The following is a 20,263-nucleotide window of genomic DNA, read 5'->3' as shown; positions in this document are numbered from 1 at the left end:
AGATTATCTTGCATAGAGTCCAGTTATGATGAACATTTTCAGACATGAGTCACACACAAACACTCTTTCAAATACTGCATAAAATACTTTAAGTATCTTTTGAGACTTCCACTCCCTTATCGCTCTGCAAATGAAAACATTAAAAAATCATGTGTTTCACAAAGGTCATGACGAGCAGACATAAGATATTTTCTCTGGGAGAAATACTAGCAGTTTATTTTTCTAGAATCTTCAAGAGGATTAGCCAATCATTTCAAAAGATTTGACACACACACAGAGAGAGAGAGAGATGATAATAAAGTGCAATTACGCTGTAGATTTACCCAGCATGGGAACTGAAGGCCAGGGTCTTATGCAACAATAGTTACTAGGAACCCAGCAGCTACATCTCAGTATCAATGTAAACAAGTTTGATCAAACATCATGGAATGATGATATGAATCGGAGTGTGCATGTTTTGTGGTAAAAACAAACCCTAACCATTCTTAACTAACCAACCAAAAGTAAGAGACTCTTACTGTAAAATACTGACTGATAACCTAAAGTCAAGACTCTTACTGTAAAATACAGTGATGATGATATTTACATTTGAGTCATTTAGCAGACGCTCTTATCCAGAGTGATTCACAGGAGAAAATAGGGTTAAGTGCCTTGCTCATCATGTGCACAGACCGATTTTTGACCTAGTCGGCTCGGGTTTTCAAACCAGCGATCTTTGGGTTACTGGCCCAACGCAGCTAGGCTACCTGCCGCCCATATATGATTACCATAATGAGGAAACGTTTCACAAAAAAACACAAAACATTGTACAATGACCAATCTCACAGCAATGATTGTCAAATCATATTAAGGCACACAGAGGAGACTGGCTTAACCAGGTGAAAGGTTTAGTCAAGGGGATGAGGGTAGCAACTGAATAACAGAGTGAGACAAGAAGGATTAAGCTGTGATGTCTTAATTTAATCCCAAGATTCTAGAACAAAAATCCAAATGGAACTCCTAGTGAATGAAGCCCATTAAAACATGGCTCCCATTTGTACTTCCTGGTCTCTTGTATGACATCTCTGACTAATTCTAGACTGGATGTGGGTGTGGTCAAAGGGCGGAGCTGGGCAGGGAGGGGGTTGGGCTCTGCCAGATGATCATGTGACTGCGGTCTGATCGCAGTGGAGCAGCTTCGGGTGCGCCGTCATTCGCGTCGTCCCCTGGAAAAGGTAAGAGGGAGACAGAGTCAGTCAGACAACCACTCTAATGACAACCACGTGATGTCCTCAACTCACCGATACGGAAGTTGATGTAGCCCTCTCCTCCACTGAGAATGAGTTGAGAGGTAGAGACTAGAGTTACAGCACCGCCTCCTATTGTAGAGGAGCTGGTCACACAGCCTGGGGAACACAGATATAGAATACTAATAACCATGTAATAACGGCATAGTATCACAATATAATACTACCGAATAACTATGCAATAACTGCATAGTAGCACTATATAATACTGCCTAATAACTATGTAATAACTACATAGTATCACAATATAATAATTTTTAATAACTATGCAATAACTGCATAGCATTTAATACTGTAGAACAGGGCTATTCAACTATATTCCTACTGGGGACAGATGTAAAAAGGTTAATTGCAAGGGGGATGGACATTTTCCACATGCAATTAATGTTCGGAGGAACTGTATAAAAAAAGCAACGCACATGACCAATAAAGCACTTTAATTCAAATTAAATGTTGCCAATCACCACCTTCCGGGGAGACACCTGAAACCCCACCTCTTCAAGGAATACCTAGGATAGGGTAAGTAAGGGTAAGTAATCCTTCTCACCCCCCCCAACAAGATTTAGATGCAAGTGGCTGTTCCACTGGTTGTCATAAGGTGTATGCACCAATTTGTAAGTCGCTCTGGATAAGAGCGTCTGCTAAATGACTTAAATGTAATGTAAATGTAAAAGTAATTAGGAAAGAAGTGGAGGGCGCTCAACCAACGTGAGTTGAGGTGCAGCCCAAAAACGCTCATCATTGAAAAGGAAGTCACAACACTTTCTCATTATTTTAACTATTAAAAGCTTCTTAAATGTAATTAGGTTATTTTAAAAACTGAAAACTAGGCATCTTAATAAAGAACACAAAGATTTGTCAAATCAGGTGATGCCAAATTCCAGTCTGAGGGACGGAAGCTTTGAATTAATTTCTCACGGTCATTAGGTGCATTTATTTGTCCCACTCCCTTCTAACAAGTTCCTGTGAGCATCAGAGAGGGAAACAGAAGGCACATAGTGTTCCTGAGAGTCGTAGCTTTCAGGAATGGGGTCATAATATGTTGTAGCTTAAACCGTTCAAACACTAGAGACAAATTAATATAAAGAAAAAATGATCAACATGCCACATAGGCGCTAGAAACCACAAAAAAACACTAGAAACCACAAAAAACACTAGAAACCACAAAAAACACTAGAAACTACACTATAGACAACCACTATAGTGCTTGTCATTTTCAGACTGAACGTCAGATTTTTTAGTTGTTTTTGTTGCAGATCTTTGATTAATGTTTAGAATTGATCAAAGGGCCAGGGTAAATTAATAAATGGGCCGGATATGGGCCGTGGGCCGCCAGTTGAATAGCCCCGCTATAGAATAACTGCATTGTTTCACAACAGTGAATGAATGAACAACAATAAGAGATTTTCACCAGGTGCAGCAATGATGAACTTGACAGCCTGGCGGTGTCCATGGTAACACAGTTGTGCCGCCGTCAAAAAGCAGTATGGTATAGAGGCAGACTCTGAACCTATGGAACGCAGAGAAGAAGACAATTGAGATGTGACCAGTGTAAGGGCATTATCTCTCAGGTCATTCTGTTGTTGACCCCTGGGTCTCAGTGGTCAGCACTCACTGAGAGACACAGGGATGGAGAAGATGGCGCCACTTCCTGTTCCCACCCACAGCCGGCCAGAGATGAAGGTGAGGGACGAGATCTGGAGCGGAGAGAGAGACAAGAAGGCAGGGCCTGGAGGAGACAGAGAGCCAAACAGTCAGGAACTTATTAAGCAAAATTGAAGAAAATTAATTCAAAGTTATACATTAACTTATATGTGGGCCATTACATGCTCACATCAGCAATATAAAACATTAACAGATTAATGAACTGAGAATCCTGTTTATGCTCCTACCCAGTGTTTTGGTGACCAGAGGGGTCAGATCCACATCCTGCAGGGGACGGCCAGTGGACCAATCAAAAAGCCTGAGTGTAGGGTCGAGCCGGCAGGACGTCCACACACCACTTCCTGCCGCACACAGGAAACGCACCTGCTGCTCACTGCGCTCCGAGACGGTTAAAGTTTGCTGAAAGAGAGGTGGGAAATAGACAAAATAATACAAAGTGCAAACCATTCTGAATTCACACACACAATATTTTCAGGTTCTCTTACCTCCACTTTTCTATTCTCGACATTGACCACATGAACCCGATTCCAGTATCCTACCCATAAGCCCGCCCCCTTCGCTAGGCAACAGCGAATGGGCTGCAGTGGAGTTGATCCCAGAGGCAAAACCTCATGTGATTGGAGATTCCACCCACCTGTCAAATATAGTGATGATTAGTCATCATTAGTCTTTTACAATCACAGGTTGTATCTGGTCATGGATAGATGGTATGAAGTTTGTCAAATTGACGTCAAAATATATATATATATATTTTTGCATTTTAGCTAACCCTAACCCTTCTCTAAAACTTAACTTTATTATCCTAACCGGCTATGCTAATTCTCTTAACCCGTAAGTTCTCCTAACCTGTTACAAAAAGTCCATTCTGACATAAACTGTATCCCTTCTAGCAAGAACCATCGTATCTCAAACTTAAATGGTACCACTTCTTCCCTCCTTTCCTTCATACGCACTGATATGATCCTGACAGTGGCCTGACCTGATCCTGACAGGAGCCTGACCTGATCCTGACAGTAGCCTGACAGGAGCCTGACCTGATCCTGACAGTGGCCTGACCTGATCCTGACAGTGGCCTGACCTGATCCTGACAGTGGCCTGACCTGATCCTGACAGTGGCCTGACCTGATCCTGACAGTGGCCTGACCTGATCCTGACAGTAGCCTGACCTGATCCTGACAGGAGCCTGACCTGATCCTGACAGGAGCCTGACCTGATCCTGACAGGAGCCTGACCTGATCCTGACAGGAGCCTGACCTGATCCTGACAGGAGCCTGACCTGATCCTGACAGGAGCCTGACCTGATCCTGACAGGAGCCTGACCTGATCCTGACAGTGGCCTGACCTGATCCTGACAGTGGCCTGACCTGATCCTGACAGTGGCCTGACCTGATCCTGACAGTGGCCTGACCTGATCCTGACAGTAGCCTGACCTGATCCTGACAGGAGCCTGACCTGATCCTGACAGGAGCCTGACCTGATCCTGACAGTGGCCTGACCTGATCCTGGCAGGAGCCTGACCTGATCCTGACCTGATCCTGACAGGAGCCTGACCTGATCCTGACAGGAGCCTGACCTAATCCTGACAGGAGCCTGACCTGATCCTGACAGTAGCCTGATCGGATCCTGACAGTAGCCTGATCGGATCCTGACAGTAGCCTGATCGGATCCTGACAGTAGCCTGATCGGATCCTGACAGTAGCCTGACCGGATCCTGACAGTAGCCTGACCGGATCCTGACAGTAGCCTGACCGGATCCTGACAGTAGCCTGACCGGATCCTGACAGTAGCCTGACCGGATCCTGACAGTAGCCTGACCGGATCCTGACAGTAGCCTGACCGGATCCTGACAGGAGCCTGACCTGATCCTGACAGGAGCCTGACCTGATCCTGACAGGAGCCTGACCTGATCCTGACAGGAGCCTGACCTGATCCTGACAGGAGCCTGACCTGACCCTGACAGGAGCCTGACCTGATCCTGACAGGAGCCTGACCTGATCCTGACCGTAGCCTGATCTGATCCTGACAGTAGCCTGACCTGATCCTGACAGTAGCCTGATCTGATCCTGACAGTAGCCTGATCTGATCCTGACAGTAGCCTGACAGTAGCCTGACCGGATCCTGACAGTAGCCTGACCGGATCCTGACAGTAGCCTGACCGGATCCTGACAGTAGCCTGACCGGATCCTGACAGTAGCCTGACCGGATCCTGACAGTAGCCTGACCGGATCCTGACAGTAGCCTGACAGTAGCCTGACAGGATCCTGACAGTAGCCTGACAGGATCCTGACAGTAGCCTGACAGTAGCCTGACCGGATCCTGACAGTAGCCTGACCTGATCCTGACAGTAGCCTGACCTGATCCTGACAGGAGCCTGACCTGATCCTGACAGGAGCCTGACCTGATCCTGACAGGAGCCTGACCGGATCCTGACAGGAGCCTGACCGGATCCTGACAGGAGCCTGACCTGATCCTGACAGTAGCCTGACCTGATCCTGACAGGAGCCTGACCTGATCCTGACAGGAGCCTGACCTGATCCTGACAGGAGCCTGACCTGATCCTGACAGGAGCCTGACCTGATCCTGACAGGAGCCTGACCTGATCCTGACAGGAGCCTGACCTGATCCTGACAGGAGCCTGACCTGATCCTGACAGTGGCCTGACCTGATCCTGACAGTGGCCTGACCTGATCCTGACAGTGGCCTGACCTGATCCTGACAGTAGCCTGACCTGATCCTGACAGGAGCCTGACCTGATCCTGACAGGAGCCTGACCTGATCCTGACAGTGGCCTGACCTGATCCTGGCAGGAGCCTGACCTGATCCTGACCTGATCCTGACAGTGGCCTGACCTGATCCTGACAGGAGCCTGACCTAATCCTGACAGGAGCCTGACCTGATCCTGACAGGAGCCTGACCTGATCCTGACAGTGGCCTGACCTGATCCTGACAGTGGCCTGACCTGATCCTGACAGTGGCCTGACCTGATCCTGACAGTGGCCTGACCTGATCCTGACAGTGGCCTGACCTGATCCTGACAGTAGCCTGACCTGATCCTGACAGGAGCCTGACCTGATCCTGACAGGAGCCTGACCTGATCCTGACAGGAGCCTGACCTGATCCTGACAGGAGCCTGACCTGATCCTGACAGGAGCCTGACCTGATCCTGACAGGAGCCTGACCTGATCCTGACAGGAGCCTGACCTGATCCTGACAGTGGCCTGACCTGATCCTGACAGTGGCCTGACCTGATCCTGACAGTGGCCTGACCTGATCCTGACAGTGGCCTGACCTGATCCTGACAGTAGCCTGACCTGATCCTGACAGGAGCCTGACCTGATCCTGACAGGAGCCTGACCTGATCCTGACAGTGGCCTGACCTGATCCTGGCAGGAGCCTGACCTGATCCTGACCTGATCCTGACAGGAGCCTGACCTGATCCTGACAGGAGCCTGACCTAATCCTGACAGGAGCCTGACCTGATCCTGACAGTAGCCTGATCGGATCCTGACAGTAGCCTGATCGGATCCTGACAGTAGCCTGATCGGATCCTGACAGTAGCCTGACCGGATCCTGACAGTAGCCTGACCGGATCCTGACAGTAGCCTGACCGGATCCTGACAGTAGCCTGACCGGATCCTGACAGTAGCCTGACCGGATCCTGACAGTAGCCTGACCGGATCCTGACAGTAGCCTGACCAGTAGGATCCTGACAGTAGCCTGACCGGATCCTGACAGGAGCCTGACCTGATCCTGACAGGAGCCTGACCTGATCCTGACAGGAGCCTGACCTGATCCTGACAGGAGCCTGACCTGATCCTGACAGGAGCCTGACCTGACCCTGACAGGAGCCTGACCTGACCCTGACAGGAGCCTGACCTGATCCTGACAGGAGCCTGACCTGATCCTGACCATAGCCTGATCTGATCCTGACAGTAGCCTGACCTGATCCTGACAGTAGCCTGATCTGATCCTGACAGTAGCCTGATCTGATCCTGACAGTAGCCTGACAGTAGCCTGACCGGATCCTGACAGTAGCCTGACCGGATCCTGACAGTAGCCTGACCGGATCCTGACAGTAGCCTGACCGGATCCTGACAGTAGCCTGACCGGATCCTGACAGTAGCCTGACCGGATCCTGACAGTAGCCTGACAGTAGCCTGACAGGATCCTGACAGTAGCCTGACAGGATCCTGACAGTAGCCTGACAGTAGCCTGACCGGATCCTGACAGTAGCCTGACCGGATCCTGACAGTAGCCTGACCTGATCCTGACAGTAGCCTGACCTGATCCTGACAGGAGCCTGACCTGATCCTGACAGGAGCCTGACCGGATCCTGACAGGAGCCTGACCGGATCCTGACAGGAGCCTGACCTGATCCTGACAGTAGCCTGACCTGATCCTGACAGTAGCCTGACCTGATCCTGACAGGAGCCTGACCTGATCCTGACAGTAGCCTGACCTGATCCTGACAGTAGCCTGACCTGATCCTGACAGTAGCCTGACCTGATCCTGACAGTAGCCTGACCTGATCCTGACAGTAGCCTGACCTGATCCTGACAGTAGCCTGACCTGATCCTGACAGTAGCCTGACCTGATCCTGACAGTGGCCTGACCTGATCCTGACAGTGGCCTGACCTGATCCTGACAGTGGCCTGACCTGATCCTGACAGGAGCCTGACCTGATCCTGACAGGAGCCTGACCTGATCCTGACAGGAGCCTGACCTGATCCTGACAGGAGCCTGACCTGATCCTGACAGGAGCCTGACCTGATCCTGACAGGAGCCTGACCTGATCCTGACAGTAGCCTGACCTGATCCTGACAGTAGCCTGACCTGATCCTGACAGTAGCCTGACCTGATCTTGACAGGAGCCTGACCTGACAGTAGCCTGACCTGATCCTGACCATAGCCTGATTTGATCCTGACAGTAGCCTGATCTGATCCTGACAGTAGCCTGACAGTAGCCTGACCTGATCCTGACAGTAGCCTGACCTGATCCTGACAGTAGCCTGACCGGATCCTGACAGTAGCCTGACCGGATCCTGACAGTAGCCTGACCGGATCCTGACAGTAGCCTGACCTGATCCTGACAGTAGCCTGACCTGATCCTGACAGGAGCCTGACCTGATCCTGACAGGAGCCTGACCTGATCCTGACAGGAGCCTGACCTGATCCTGACCTGATCCTGACAGGAGCCTGACCTGATCCTGACAGGAGCCTGACCTGATCCTGACAGGAGCCTGACCGGATCCTGACAGGAGCCTGACCGGATCCTGACAGGAGCCTGACCGGATCCTGACAGGAGCCTGACCGGATCCTGACAGTAGCCTGACCGGATCCTGACAGTAGCCTGACCGGATCCTGACAGTAGCCTGACCTGATCCTGACAGTAGCCTGACCTGATCCTGACAGGAGCCTGACCTGATCCTGACAGTGGCCTGACCTGATCCTGACAGTGGCCTGACCTGATCCTGACAGTGGCCTGACCTGATCCTGACAGTGGCCTGACCTGATCCTGACAGTGGCCTGACCTGATCCTGACAGTGGCCTGACCTGATCCTGACAGGAGCCTGACCTGATCCTGACAGGAGCCTGACATGATCCTGACAGTAGCCTGACCTGACCCTGACAGGAGCCTGACCTGATCCTGACAGGAGCCTGACAGGAGCCTGACCTGATCCTGACAGTAGCCTGACCTGATCCTGACCTGATCCTGACAGTAGCCTGACCTGATCTTGACAGGAGCCTGACCTGACAGTAGCCTGACCTGATCCTGACAGTAGCCTGACCTGATCCTAACAGTAGCCTGATCTGATCCTGACAGTAGCCTGATCTGATCCTGACAGTAGCCTGACCTGATCCTGACAGTAGCCTGACCGGATCCTGACAGTAGCCTGACCTGATCCTGACAGTAGCCTGACCTGATCCTGACAGTAGCCTGACCTGATCCTGACAGTAGCCTGACCGGATCCTGACAGTAGCCTGACCGGATCCTGACAGTAGCCTGACCGGATCCTGACAGTAGCCTGACCGGATCCTGACAGTAGCCTGACCGGATCCTGACAGTAGCCTGACCGGATCCTGACAGTAGCCTGACCGGATCCTGACAGTAGCCTGACCTGATCCTGACAGTAGCCTGACCTGATCCTGACAGTAGCCTGACCTGATCCTGACAGTAGCCTGACCTGATCCTGACAGGAGCCTGACCTGATCCTGACAGGAGCCTGACCTGATCCTGACAGAGCCTGACAGGATCCTGACCTGATCCTGACAGGAGCCTGACCTGATCCTGACAGGAGCCTGACCTGATCCTGACAGTAGCCTGACCGATCCTGACAGTAGCCTGACCGGATCCTGACAGTAGCCTGACCGGATCCTGACAGTAGCCTGTGATCCTGACAGTAGCCTGACCGGATCCTGACAGTAGCCTGACCTGATCCTGACAGTAGCCTGACCTGATCCTGACAGTAGCCTGACCTGATCCTGACAGGAGCCTGACCTGATCCTGACAGTGGCCTGACCTGATCCTGACAGTGGCCTGACCTGATCCTGACAGTGGCCTGACCTGATCCTGACAGTGGCCTGACCTGATCCTGACAGTGGCCTGACCTGATCCTGACAGTGGCCTGACCTGATCCTGACAGGAGCCTGACCTGATCCTGACAGTAGCCTGACCTGATCCTGACCTGATCCTGACAGTAGCCTGACCTGATCTTGACAGGAGCCTGACCTGACAGTAGCCTGACCTGATCCTGACAGTAGCCTGACCTGATCCTAACAGTAGCCTGATCTGATCCTGACAGTAGCCTGATCTGATCCTGACAGTAGCCTGACAGTAGCCTGACCGGATCCTGACAGTAGCCTGACCGGATCCTGACAGTAGCCTGACCGGATCCTGACAGTAGCCTGACCGGATCCTGACAGTAGCCTGACCTGATCCTGACAGTAGCCTGACCTGATCCTGACAGTAGCCTGACCTGATCCTGACAGTAGCCTGACCGGATCCTGACAGTAGCCTGACCGGATCCTGACAGTAGCCTGACCGGATCCTGACAGTAGCCTGACCTGATCCTGACAGTAGCCTGACCTGATCCTAACAGTAGCCTGATCTGATCCTGACAGTAGCCTGATCTGATCCTGACAGTAGCCTGACAGTAGCCTGACCGGATCCTGACAGTAGCCTGACCTGATCCTGACAGGAGCCTGACCTGATCCTGACAGGAGCCTGACCGGATCCTGACAGGAGCCTGACCGGATCCTGACAGGAGCCTGACCTGATCCTGACAGGAGCCTGACCTGATCCTGACAGTAGCCTGACCGGATCCTGACAGTAGCCTGACCTGATCCTGACAGTAGCCTGACCTGATCCTGACAGTAGCCTGACCTGATCCTGACAGGAGCCTGACCTGATCCTGACAGGAGCCTGACCTGATCCTGACAGGAGCCTGACCTGACCCTGACAGGAGCCTGACCTGACCCTGACAGGAGCCTGACCTGACCCTGACAGGAGCCTGACCTGACCCTGACAGGAGCCTGACCTGACCCTGACAGGAGCCTGACCTGATCCTGACAGTAGCCTGACCTGATCCTGACAGTAGCCTGACCTGATCCTGACAGTAGCCTGACCTGATCCTGACAGTGGCCTGACCTGATCCTGACAGTGGCCTGACCTGATCCTGACAGGAGCCTGACCTGATCCTGACAGTAGCCTGACCTGATCCTGACAGGAGCCTGACCTGATCCTGACAGGAGCCTGACCTGATCCTGACAGGAGCCTGACCTGATCCTGACAGTAGCCTGACCTGATCCTGACCTGATCCTGACAGTAGCCTGACCTGATCTTGACAGGAGCCTGACCTGACAGTAGCCTGACCTGATCCCGACCATAGCCTGATCTGATCCTGACAGTAGCCTGACCTGATCCTGACAGTAGCCTGACCTGATCCTGACAGTAGCCTGACCGGATCCTGACAGTAGCCTGACCTGATCCTGACAGTAGCCTGACCGGATCCTGACAGTAGCCTGACCTGATCCTGACAGTAGCCTGACCTGATCCTGACAGTAGCCTGACCTGATCCTGACAGTAGCCTGACCGGATCCTGACAGTAGCCTGACCGGATCCTGACAGTAGCCTGACCGGATCCTGACAGTAGCCTGACCGGATCCTGACAGTAGCCTGACCGGATCCTGACAGTAGCCTGACCTGATCCTGACAGTAGCCTGACCTGATCCTGACAGTAGCCTGACCTGATCCTGACAGTAGCCTGAGAGGGGGAATTACCTGGGTTGTGCGAGAAGAATGCAAGCGTCCCATTGGCTAATCCAGCAATGACTTGACCATGTGAATACCTGAAAGGTTTAGAGTTGAAAGTAAACATAAATAAAGCAATATTCAAACTGCTACACAATTATCCTTTCAGATCGAGTCATCCAAGTGTCCAACTGTAGGGGCTCATGGTCTATATCGGACTGGGTACAGGAGTACTCACGTGAGAGAGTGCACACCCTCAGACAGAGAGATAGACTGCAGACAGCGCCTCCTAGCTGTGGACGCGGAGTGGACCAATACACTGGGAATGGAGGAAAAAAGAAAAAGAGAGGAGAGAGGGAGAATGAGCAACTGTCAATTGTTTAACATTATCATGGAACAGCATGGTTCTGATCTCCACACCTCACCTTCCTTCCTGAGTTCCAATCCACACAGTTCCTGAGGTCTCACCTGATGACACAGAAACAGAACAGAGACGGTAAGCTGATAGCATTGCCAGTGTTTAAAGCATTGTTAATGGAAATAACTAGTTGAGTAATGATTTGGAAATGATGGTGGCTATGGTTAACAAGTCTACAGAAATCTAAAATTGGTAAGCTGATCCTAGATCTGTGCCTAAAGGTACCTTTTACCGGGAGAGTAATAGATAGCACTGACCAGTAGGGGGCACAGCACAGATGCATAGGGCGGGCGAGGTGGGCGGGAGGCTGAACTGATCCAGCACCGTATTGGACCGTGCAGGGTTGATCACTGTGACATCACTACTGGAGGCGGGACCAGAGACCACCCACACAGCACACTGACAGAGTGGATGGAAGAGAGAGGAGTGATGCCTACTACTGAAAAATGACAGATCAACCCCTAGCCCAGTGTTTCCCAAACTCGGTCCTGGAGATTCCAAGGGGTGCACGTTTTGGTTTTTGCCCTAGCACCGCACAGCGGATTCATATAATCAAAGCTTAGTGATGAGTTGATCATTTGAATCAGCTGTGTGGTGCTAGGGCAAAAACCGAAACACCTTGGAGTCCCCAGGACCGAGCTGGGGAAACACTGCCCTAACCCCTACCGACTAGGCATATGTGTGGAGACCTAAAAAGGTGTGGATGGGTGTAAACAGTATGCTAAACAACATGGTTCCATCTAGCCTGTCAATGGACATGGAGCTACTACCATATTGATTCTACCTATCAAACCTCCCAGATCTACAAGAAGTGCCAGTAAGAGCTAGTTGGTCGATTTGGCATTGAGGAAACCATTGGCATGACATGGTCTGAAAATTGTTGTTAGATGGTACTGCAAGTGGTAGTTACTGTGACTAGAACTAGTAATTTGATGGTAATGACCACCTTACCGTTGTCTCGCCTGAGATCTCAGGTGTGACAGCAACAGCACAGTTTAGCTACAGAGAGAAAACACAAGTTATGGACTGTCTTCTGGGAAAAGACGGTCTGGGTTAAAAACCATAGCACTGACTGTAGACATGTTTCTGAATAGTATGTCCTACCTTGGCTGTAGAATCTCTCTGGTCCAGTAGTCTGAGCTGCACTAGCACAGGCACATCTTTGGGCTCAGGGGTCGGCTCTGAGGAATCCTGCAATAATCCCACACAATCTACTGTATGTACCAGAATAAGGTTTGAGTCTACTTCCACAGTCTGTGTAAGTATTTTCACCTCTGAAGAAAATATTGTGTTAACCTACAGTGCCTTCAGAAAGTATTCACACCCCTTGAATTTTTCCACATTTTGTTGGGTTACTGCCTGAATTTAAAATGGATTCAATTGAGATTGTGTGTCACTGATCTACACATAATACCCCATGTCACAGTGGAATTATGCAAATAAATAAAAAATGAAAAGCTGAAATGTCTTGAGTTTATACAGTGAGGAGAACAAGTATTTGACACTGCCGATTTTGCAGGTTTTCCTACTGTAACGGCGTTCTTCGTTTGTCGAAAGAGAGTCGGACCGAAATGCAGCGTGGTTGTTACTCATGTTCTTTAATGAATGAAATGACGATACATGAAATAACTATACAATACAAAACAACAAACGGACCGTGAAACCTAATTACAGCCTATCTGGTGAAACTACACAGAGACAGGAACAATCACCCACGAAATACACAGTGAAACTCAGGCTACCTAAATACGGTTCCCAATCAGAGACAACGAGAATCACCTGACTCTGATTGAGAACCACCTCAGGCAGCCAAGCCTATACAACACCCCTAATCAGCCGCGATCCCAAATACTACAAACCCCAATACGAAAATACAATAACATAAACCCATGTCACACCCTGGCCTGACCAAATATATAACGAAAACACAAAATACAATGACCAAGGCGTGACAGAACCCCCCCCCCCTAAGGTGCGGACTACCGGACGCACCTCAAAACCATAGGGAGGGTCCGGGTGGGCGTCTGTCCATGGTGGCGGTTCCGGCTCGGGACGTGGACCCCACTCCATTAAAGTCATAGTTCCTCCCCTTCGCGTCCTGGGATAATCCACCCTCGCCGCCGACCATGGCCTAATAGTCCTCACCCAGAACCCCACTGAACTGAGGGGCAGCTCGGGACCGAGGGGCAGCTCGAGACCGAGGGGCAGCCCGGAACTGAGGGGCAGCCCGGAACTGAGGGGCAGCCCGGAACTGAGGGGCAGCCCGGAACTGAGGGGCAGCCCAGTACTGAGAGAAAGCCCAGTACTGAGAGGAAGCCCAGTACTGAGAGGAAGCCCAGTACTGAGAGGAAGCCCAGTACTGAGAGGAAGTACTGAGAGGAAGCTCAGGCAGGTAGTAGGCTCCGGTAGATCCTGGCTGGCTGGCGGATCTGGAAGATTCTGGTTGACTAGCAGATCTGGAAGAGACTGGCAGAGACTGGTTGACTGGCAGATCTGGAAGAGACTGGTTGACTGGCAGATCTGGAAGAGACTGGTTGACTGGCAGATCTGGAAGAGACTGGTTGACTGGCAGATCTGGAAGATCATGGCTGACTGGCGGATCTAGCTGCTCTATGCAGACTTACAGCTCCTTGCAGACTGACAGCTCTGGCAGCTCCATGCAGGCTGACAGCTCTGGCTGCTTCGAACAGACTGACAGCTTTGACTGCTCCATGCAGGCTGACAGCTCTGGCTGCTTTATGCAGACTGACAGCTCTGACTGCTCCATGCAGGCTGACAGCTCTGACTGCTCCATGTAGGCTGACAGCACCTTACAGACTGGCAGCTCCTTGCAGACTGGCAGCTCCTTGCAGACTGGCAGCTCCTTGCAGACTGGCAGCTCCTTGCAGACTGACAGCTCAGGCTGCTCCGAACAGGCAGGAGGCTCCAGCAGCGCTGTAGAGGAGGAAGGCTCTGATAGCGCTGAACAGGCGGGAGACTCCGACAGCGCAGGAGGGAAGGAAGGCTCTGATAGCGCTGAACAGACAGGAGACTCCAGTAGTGCAGGAGGGAATGAAGGCTCTGGCTGTGCTGAACAGGCGAGGCGCACAGAAGGCCTGGTGCGTGGTGCTGGAACTGGTGCTACAGGATCGAGGACACGCACAGGAAGCCTGGTGCGGGGAGCTGCTACCGGAGGACTGGTATGTGAAGGTGGCACAGGATGGACTGGACCGTGAAGGTGTACTGGAGAGCCTGAGAGCAGGACTGGCACAGGACGTGGAAGGCTAGGTAGGAACACAGGAGGCTTAGTGCGTGAGGCTGGCACATTTTTCACCAGCCGACTAACACGCACCTCAGGACGAGTATGGAGCGCTGACCCAGGTGCCATCAAATCCCCGACACGCTCCGTCGGATGAATCTTGTACCTAAAGCACCAAGCTAGCAACTCCCTCATTACTCTCCACTCCACCTTCCCCATTAACTCCTTCACAGTCTCTGCTTCGCTCACCTCTAACACCGGCTCTGGTTCAGGTCTCCTCCTTGGCTCCTCACGATAAACAAGGGGTTGCTTTTCGGGCTTCCTTGCCAACCGTGTTCCCTCGTATCGTCGGCTCCTATCTCCGGCTGCCTCTGCTCTCCTTAGTGCCTACACCTGTTCCCATGGGAGGCGATCTCTTCCGGCCAGTATCTCCTCCCAAGTGTAACAACCTTTGCCATCCAACACGTATTCCCATGTCCATTCTCCGAATAATTCATCCTCCTTTTGCTGCCCCAGCTGTCGCTGCCTGTTACCACGCCACTCGGTCTGTGTGTGGTGGGTGATTCTGTAACGGCGTTCTTCGTTTGTCGAAAGAGAGTCGGACCGAAATGCAGCGTGGTTGTTACTCAGGTTCTTTAATGAATGAAATGACGATACATGAAATAACTATACAATACAAAACAACAAACGGACCGTGAAACCTAATTACAGCCTATCTGGTGAAACTACACAGAGACAGGAACAATCACCCACGAAATACACAGTGAAACTCAGGCTACCTAAATACGGTTCCCAATCAGAGACAACGAGAATCACCAGACTCTGATTGAGAACCGCCTCAGGCAGCCAAGCCTATACAACACCCCTAATCAGCCGCAATCCCAAATACTACAAACCCCAATACGAAAATACAATAACATAAACCCATGTCACACCCTGGCCTGACCAAATATATAACGAAAACACAAAATACAATGACCAAGGCGTGACACCTACTTACAAAGCATGTAGAGGTCTGTAATTGTTATCATAGGTATACCTCAACTGTGAGAGATGGAATCTAAAACAAAAATCCAGAAAATCACATTGTATGATTTTTAAGTAATTAATTTGCATTTTATTGCATGATAAGTATTTGATCACCTACCAACCAATAAGAATTCCGTCCCTCACAGATCTGTTAATGTTTCTCCACTCATTACCTGTATTAACTGCACCTGTTTGAACTCGTTAGCTGTATGAAAGACACCTGTCCACACACTCAATCAAACAGACTCCAACCTCGCCACAATGGCCAAGACCAGAGAGCTGTGTAAGGACGTCAGGGATAAAATTGTAGACCTGCACAAGGCTGGGATGGGCTACAGGACAATAGGCAAGCAGCTTGGTGAGAAGGCAACAACTGTTGGCGCAATTATTAGAAAATGGAAGAAGTTCAAGATGATGGTCAATCACCCTCGGTCTGGGGCTCCATGCAAGATTTCACCTCATGGGGCATCAATGATCATGAGGAAGGTAAGGGATCAGCCCAGAACTACACGGCAGGACCTGGTCAATGACCTGAAGAGAGCTGAGACCAGTCTCAAAGAAAACCATTAGTAACACACTACGCAGTCATGGATTAAAATCCTGCAGCGCATGCAAGGTCCCCCTGCTCAAGCCAGGGCATGTCCAGGCCCGTCTGAAGTTTGCCAATGATGATCCAGAGGAGGAATGGGAGAAGGTCATGTGGTCTGATGAGACAAAAATAGAGATTTTTGGTCTAAACTCCACTCGCTGTGTTTGGAGGAAGAAGAAGGATGAGTACAACCCCAAGAACACCATCCCAACCGTGAAGCATGGAGGTGGAAACATCATTCTTTGGGGATGCTTTTCTGCAGGGGACAGGACGACTGCACCGTATTGACAGGAGGATGGATGGGGCCATGTATAGCGAGATCTTGGCCAACAACCTCCTTCCCTCAGTTAGAGCATTGAAGATGGGTCGTGGCTGGGTCTTCCAGCATGACAACGAGCCGAAACATACAGCCAGGGCAACTAAGGAGTGGCGACAGCACCCAAAACCTGAAGGATCTGGAGAAGGTCTGTATGGAGGACTGGGCCAAAATCTCTGCTGCAGTGTTTGCAAACCTGGTCAAGAACTACAGGAAACTTATGATCTCTGTAATTGCAAAGGTTTCTGTATTCTGTATTAAGTTCTGCTTTTCTGATGTATCAAATACTTATGTCATGCAATAAAATGCAAATGGATTACTTTTTTTAAAATCATACAATGTGATTTTCTGGATTTTGTTGTAGATACCGTCTCTCACAGTTGAAGTGTACCTATGATAAAAAATTAGACCTCTACATGCTTTGTAAGTAGGAAAACCTGCAAAATTGGCAGTGTATCAAATACTTGTTCTCCCCACTGTATGTATTCAACCCCTTTGGTATGGCAAGCCTAAATAAGTTAAATAAGTAAAAGTGTTACTTAACAAGTCACAACTTGCAATGGATTCATTCTGTGTGAATTCTGTTTTGAATGACCAATCCATCTCTGTACCTCATTCATACAGATACATACAGATACATACACATACATTATCTGGAAGGTCCCTCAGTAGAGTAGTGCATTTCAAGCACCGATTCAACCACAAAGACCAGGGATTTTTTCCAATGCCTCGCAAAGAAGGGCAAAAAAGCAGACATTGAACATCTCTCTGAGCATGGAGAAGTTATTAATTACACTTTGGATGGTGTATCAATACACCCAGTTGCAGGAGAAGGAAACCGCTCAAGGATTTCACCACAAGGCCAATGGTGATTTTAAACATTTACTGGCTGTGATAGGAGAAAACTGAAGATGGATTAACAACATTGTAGTTACTCCACAATACTAACCTAAATGACAGAGAGAAATTAGGAAGCCTGTACAGAATAAAAATAGTCCAAAACATGCATCCTGTTTGCTATAAGGCACTAAAGTAATACTGGAAAACATGTGGCAAAGAAATTAATATTTTGTTCTGAATACGAAGCGTTATGTTTTGGGGCAAATCCAAAACAACACATAACGGAGTAACACTTCATATTTTCAAGCATGGTGGTGGCTGCATCATGTTATGGGTATGCTTGTCATCTGCAAGGACTACAGAGTTTTTTAGGATAAAAATGTTTGTAATAGAGCTAAGCACAGGCAAAATCCTAGAGGAAAACCTGGCTTAGTCTGATTTCCAACAGACACTGGGAGACAAATTCACCTTTCAGCAAGACAATAACCTAAAACACAAGCCCAAATATACACTGGAGATGCTTACCAAGACAAAATTCTAACTAGGCCACTCAGGAACATTCAGTTTTGACTTAAATAATCTTGAAGATGCCAAAATTTTAAAATGTCTGTCTAGCAATGACCAACAACCAACATGACAGAGCTTGAATAATTTTTAAATAATAATAAAATGGGCAAACAGTGTACAATCCAGGTGTAAAACGCTTCTTAGAGATTTAGCCAAAAATACTATTTATAATCTCGCTATAAATCGCTGCCCAAAGTGATTCTAACATGTATTGACTCAGGGGTTGAATACTTACATAAACAAGATAGATTAGTGATTAGTGTTTTATATTCCATAAATGTTTTACAAATATTATAATTTTTCTCCCACTTTGACATTACAGGTTATTGTTTGTAGATTGTCAAAAAATGAGTGTTAAATCTATTTAACCCCACTTTGTAAATCAACAAAACGTGTTAAAGTCAAGGGGTGTGAATAATTTCTGAAGGCACTGTACAGTTGAAATCGGAAGTTTACATACACCTTAACCAAATACATTTAAACTCAATTTTTCAAAATTCCTGACATTTAATCCTAGTCAAAATTCCCTGTTTTAGGTCAGTTAGGATCACTTTGTTTTAAGAATGTGAAATGTCAGAATAATAGTATAGAGAATTGTTTATTTCAGCTTTTATTTCTTTCATCACATTCCCAGTGGGTCAGAAGTTCACATACACTCAATTAGTATTTGGAAGCATTGCCTTTCAATTGTTTAACTTGGGTCAAGCGTTTCAGGTTGCCTTCCACAAGCTTCCCCAAATAAATTGGGTGGATTTTGGCCCATTACTCCTGACAAAGCTGGTGTAACCGAGTCAGGTTTGTAGGCCTCCTTGCTCGCACACGCTTTTTCAGTTCTGCCCACAAATTTTCCATGGGAGTGAGGTCAGGGCTTTGTCATGGCTACTCCAATACCTTGACTTTGTTGTCCTCCATCTTGCCACAACTTTGGAAGTATGCTTGGGGACATTGTCCATTTGGAAGACCCATTTGCGACCAAGCTTGAACTTCCTGACTGATGTCTTGAGAAGTTGCTTCAATATATCCACATAATTTTCCTACCTCATGATGCCATCTATTTTGTGAAGGGCACCATTCCCTCTTTTAGCAAAGCACCCCCACAACATGATGCTGCCACCCCCGTGCTTCACGGTTGGGATGGTATTTTTCGGCTTGCAATCCTCCCCCTTTTTCCTCCAAACATAACGGTGGTCATTATGGCCAAACAGTTCTGTTTTTGTTTCATCAGACCAGAGGAAATTTCTCCAACAAGTACAATCGTTGTCCTCATGTGCAGTTGCAAACCGTAGTCTGGCTTTTTTATGGCGGTTTTGGAGCAGTGGTTTCTTCCTTGCTGAGCGACCTTTCAGGTTGTCGATATAGGACTCGTTTTTACTGTGGATATAGATACTTTTGTACCCGTTTCCTCCAGCATCTTCACACAGTCCTTTGCGGTTGTTCTGGGATTGATTTGCACTTTTCGCACCAAAGTACGTTAATCTCTAGGAGACAGAACGCATCTCCTTCCTGATCATGATGACGGCTTCATGGTCCCATGGTGTTTATACTTGCGTACTATTGTTTGTACAGATGAACGTGGTACCTTCAGGCGTTTGGAAATTGCTCCCAAGGATGAACCAGACTTGTGGAGGTCTACAATTGTTGGTCTTGGCTGATTTCTTTTGATTTTCCCATGATGTCAAGCAAAGAGGCACTGAGTTTGAAGGTAGTCCTTGAAATACATCCGCAGGTACACCTCCATTTGACTCAAATGTTGTCAATTAGCCTATCAGAAGCTTCTAAAGCCATGACATCATTTTCTGGAATTTTACAAGCTGTTTAAAGGCACAGTCAACTTAGTGTATGTAAACTTCTGACCCACTGGAATTGTGATGCAGTGAATTATAAGTGAAATAATCTGTCTGTAAACAATTGTTGGAATAATTACTTGTGTCATGCACAAAGTAGATGTCCTAACCATCTTGCCAAAACTATAGTTTGTTAACAAGAAATGTGTGGAGTGGTTGAGAAACAAGTTTTAATGACTCCAACCTAAGTGTTTTTAAACTTCCGACTTCAACTGTATGT

The 20,263-nt window shown here is 48.9% G+C and overlaps 1 protein-coding gene across 1 annotated transcript in view; it reads right to left on the bottom strand.

Moving 5' to 3' along the window:
- Positions 1–186: 186 nt before the first annotated feature.
- Positions 187–20,263, bottom strand: part of LOC118364629 (C-Jun-amino-terminal kinase-interacting protein 4-like) — a 29,709-nt gene continuing 9,632 nt past the window's right edge. The window contains exons 17-28 of the mRNA XM_035746335.2: positions 12,725–12,811; positions 12,572–12,619; positions 11,878–12,019; positions 11,628–11,670; positions 11,441–11,521; positions 11,233–11,300; positions 3,437–3,585; positions 3,179–3,350; positions 2,902–3,015; positions 2,698–2,796; positions 1,281–1,385; positions 187–1,205 (exon numbers count right to left, since the gene is read on the bottom strand). Coding sequence (XP_035602228.2) covers positions 1,096–1,205; positions 1,281–1,385; positions 2,698–2,796; positions 2,902–3,015; positions 3,179–3,350; positions 3,437–3,585; positions 11,233–11,300; positions 11,441–11,521; positions 11,628–11,670; positions 11,878–12,019; positions 12,572–12,619; positions 12,725–12,811 — 1,218 coding nt within the window. The 3' untranslated portion in view covers positions 187–1,095. The remainder of the gene's footprint in view (positions 1,206–1,280; positions 1,386–2,697; positions 2,797–2,901; positions 3,016–3,178; positions 3,351–3,436; positions 3,586–11,232; positions 11,301–11,440; positions 11,522–11,627; positions 11,671–11,877; positions 12,020–12,571; positions 12,620–12,724; positions 12,812–20,263) is intronic.

The sequence above is a fragment of the Oncorhynchus keta genome, chromosome 31 (assembly GCF_023373465.1).
Source record: "Oncorhynchus keta strain PuntledgeMale-10-30-2019 chromosome 31, Oket_V2, whole genome shotgun sequence".
Classification (NCBI taxonomy): Eukaryota; Metazoa; Chordata; class Actinopteri; order Salmoniformes; family Salmonidae; genus Oncorhynchus; species Oncorhynchus keta.
The sequence above is the reverse complement of the archived record's forward strand: the minus strand, read 5'-3'. Positions and strand labels throughout refer to the sequence as shown.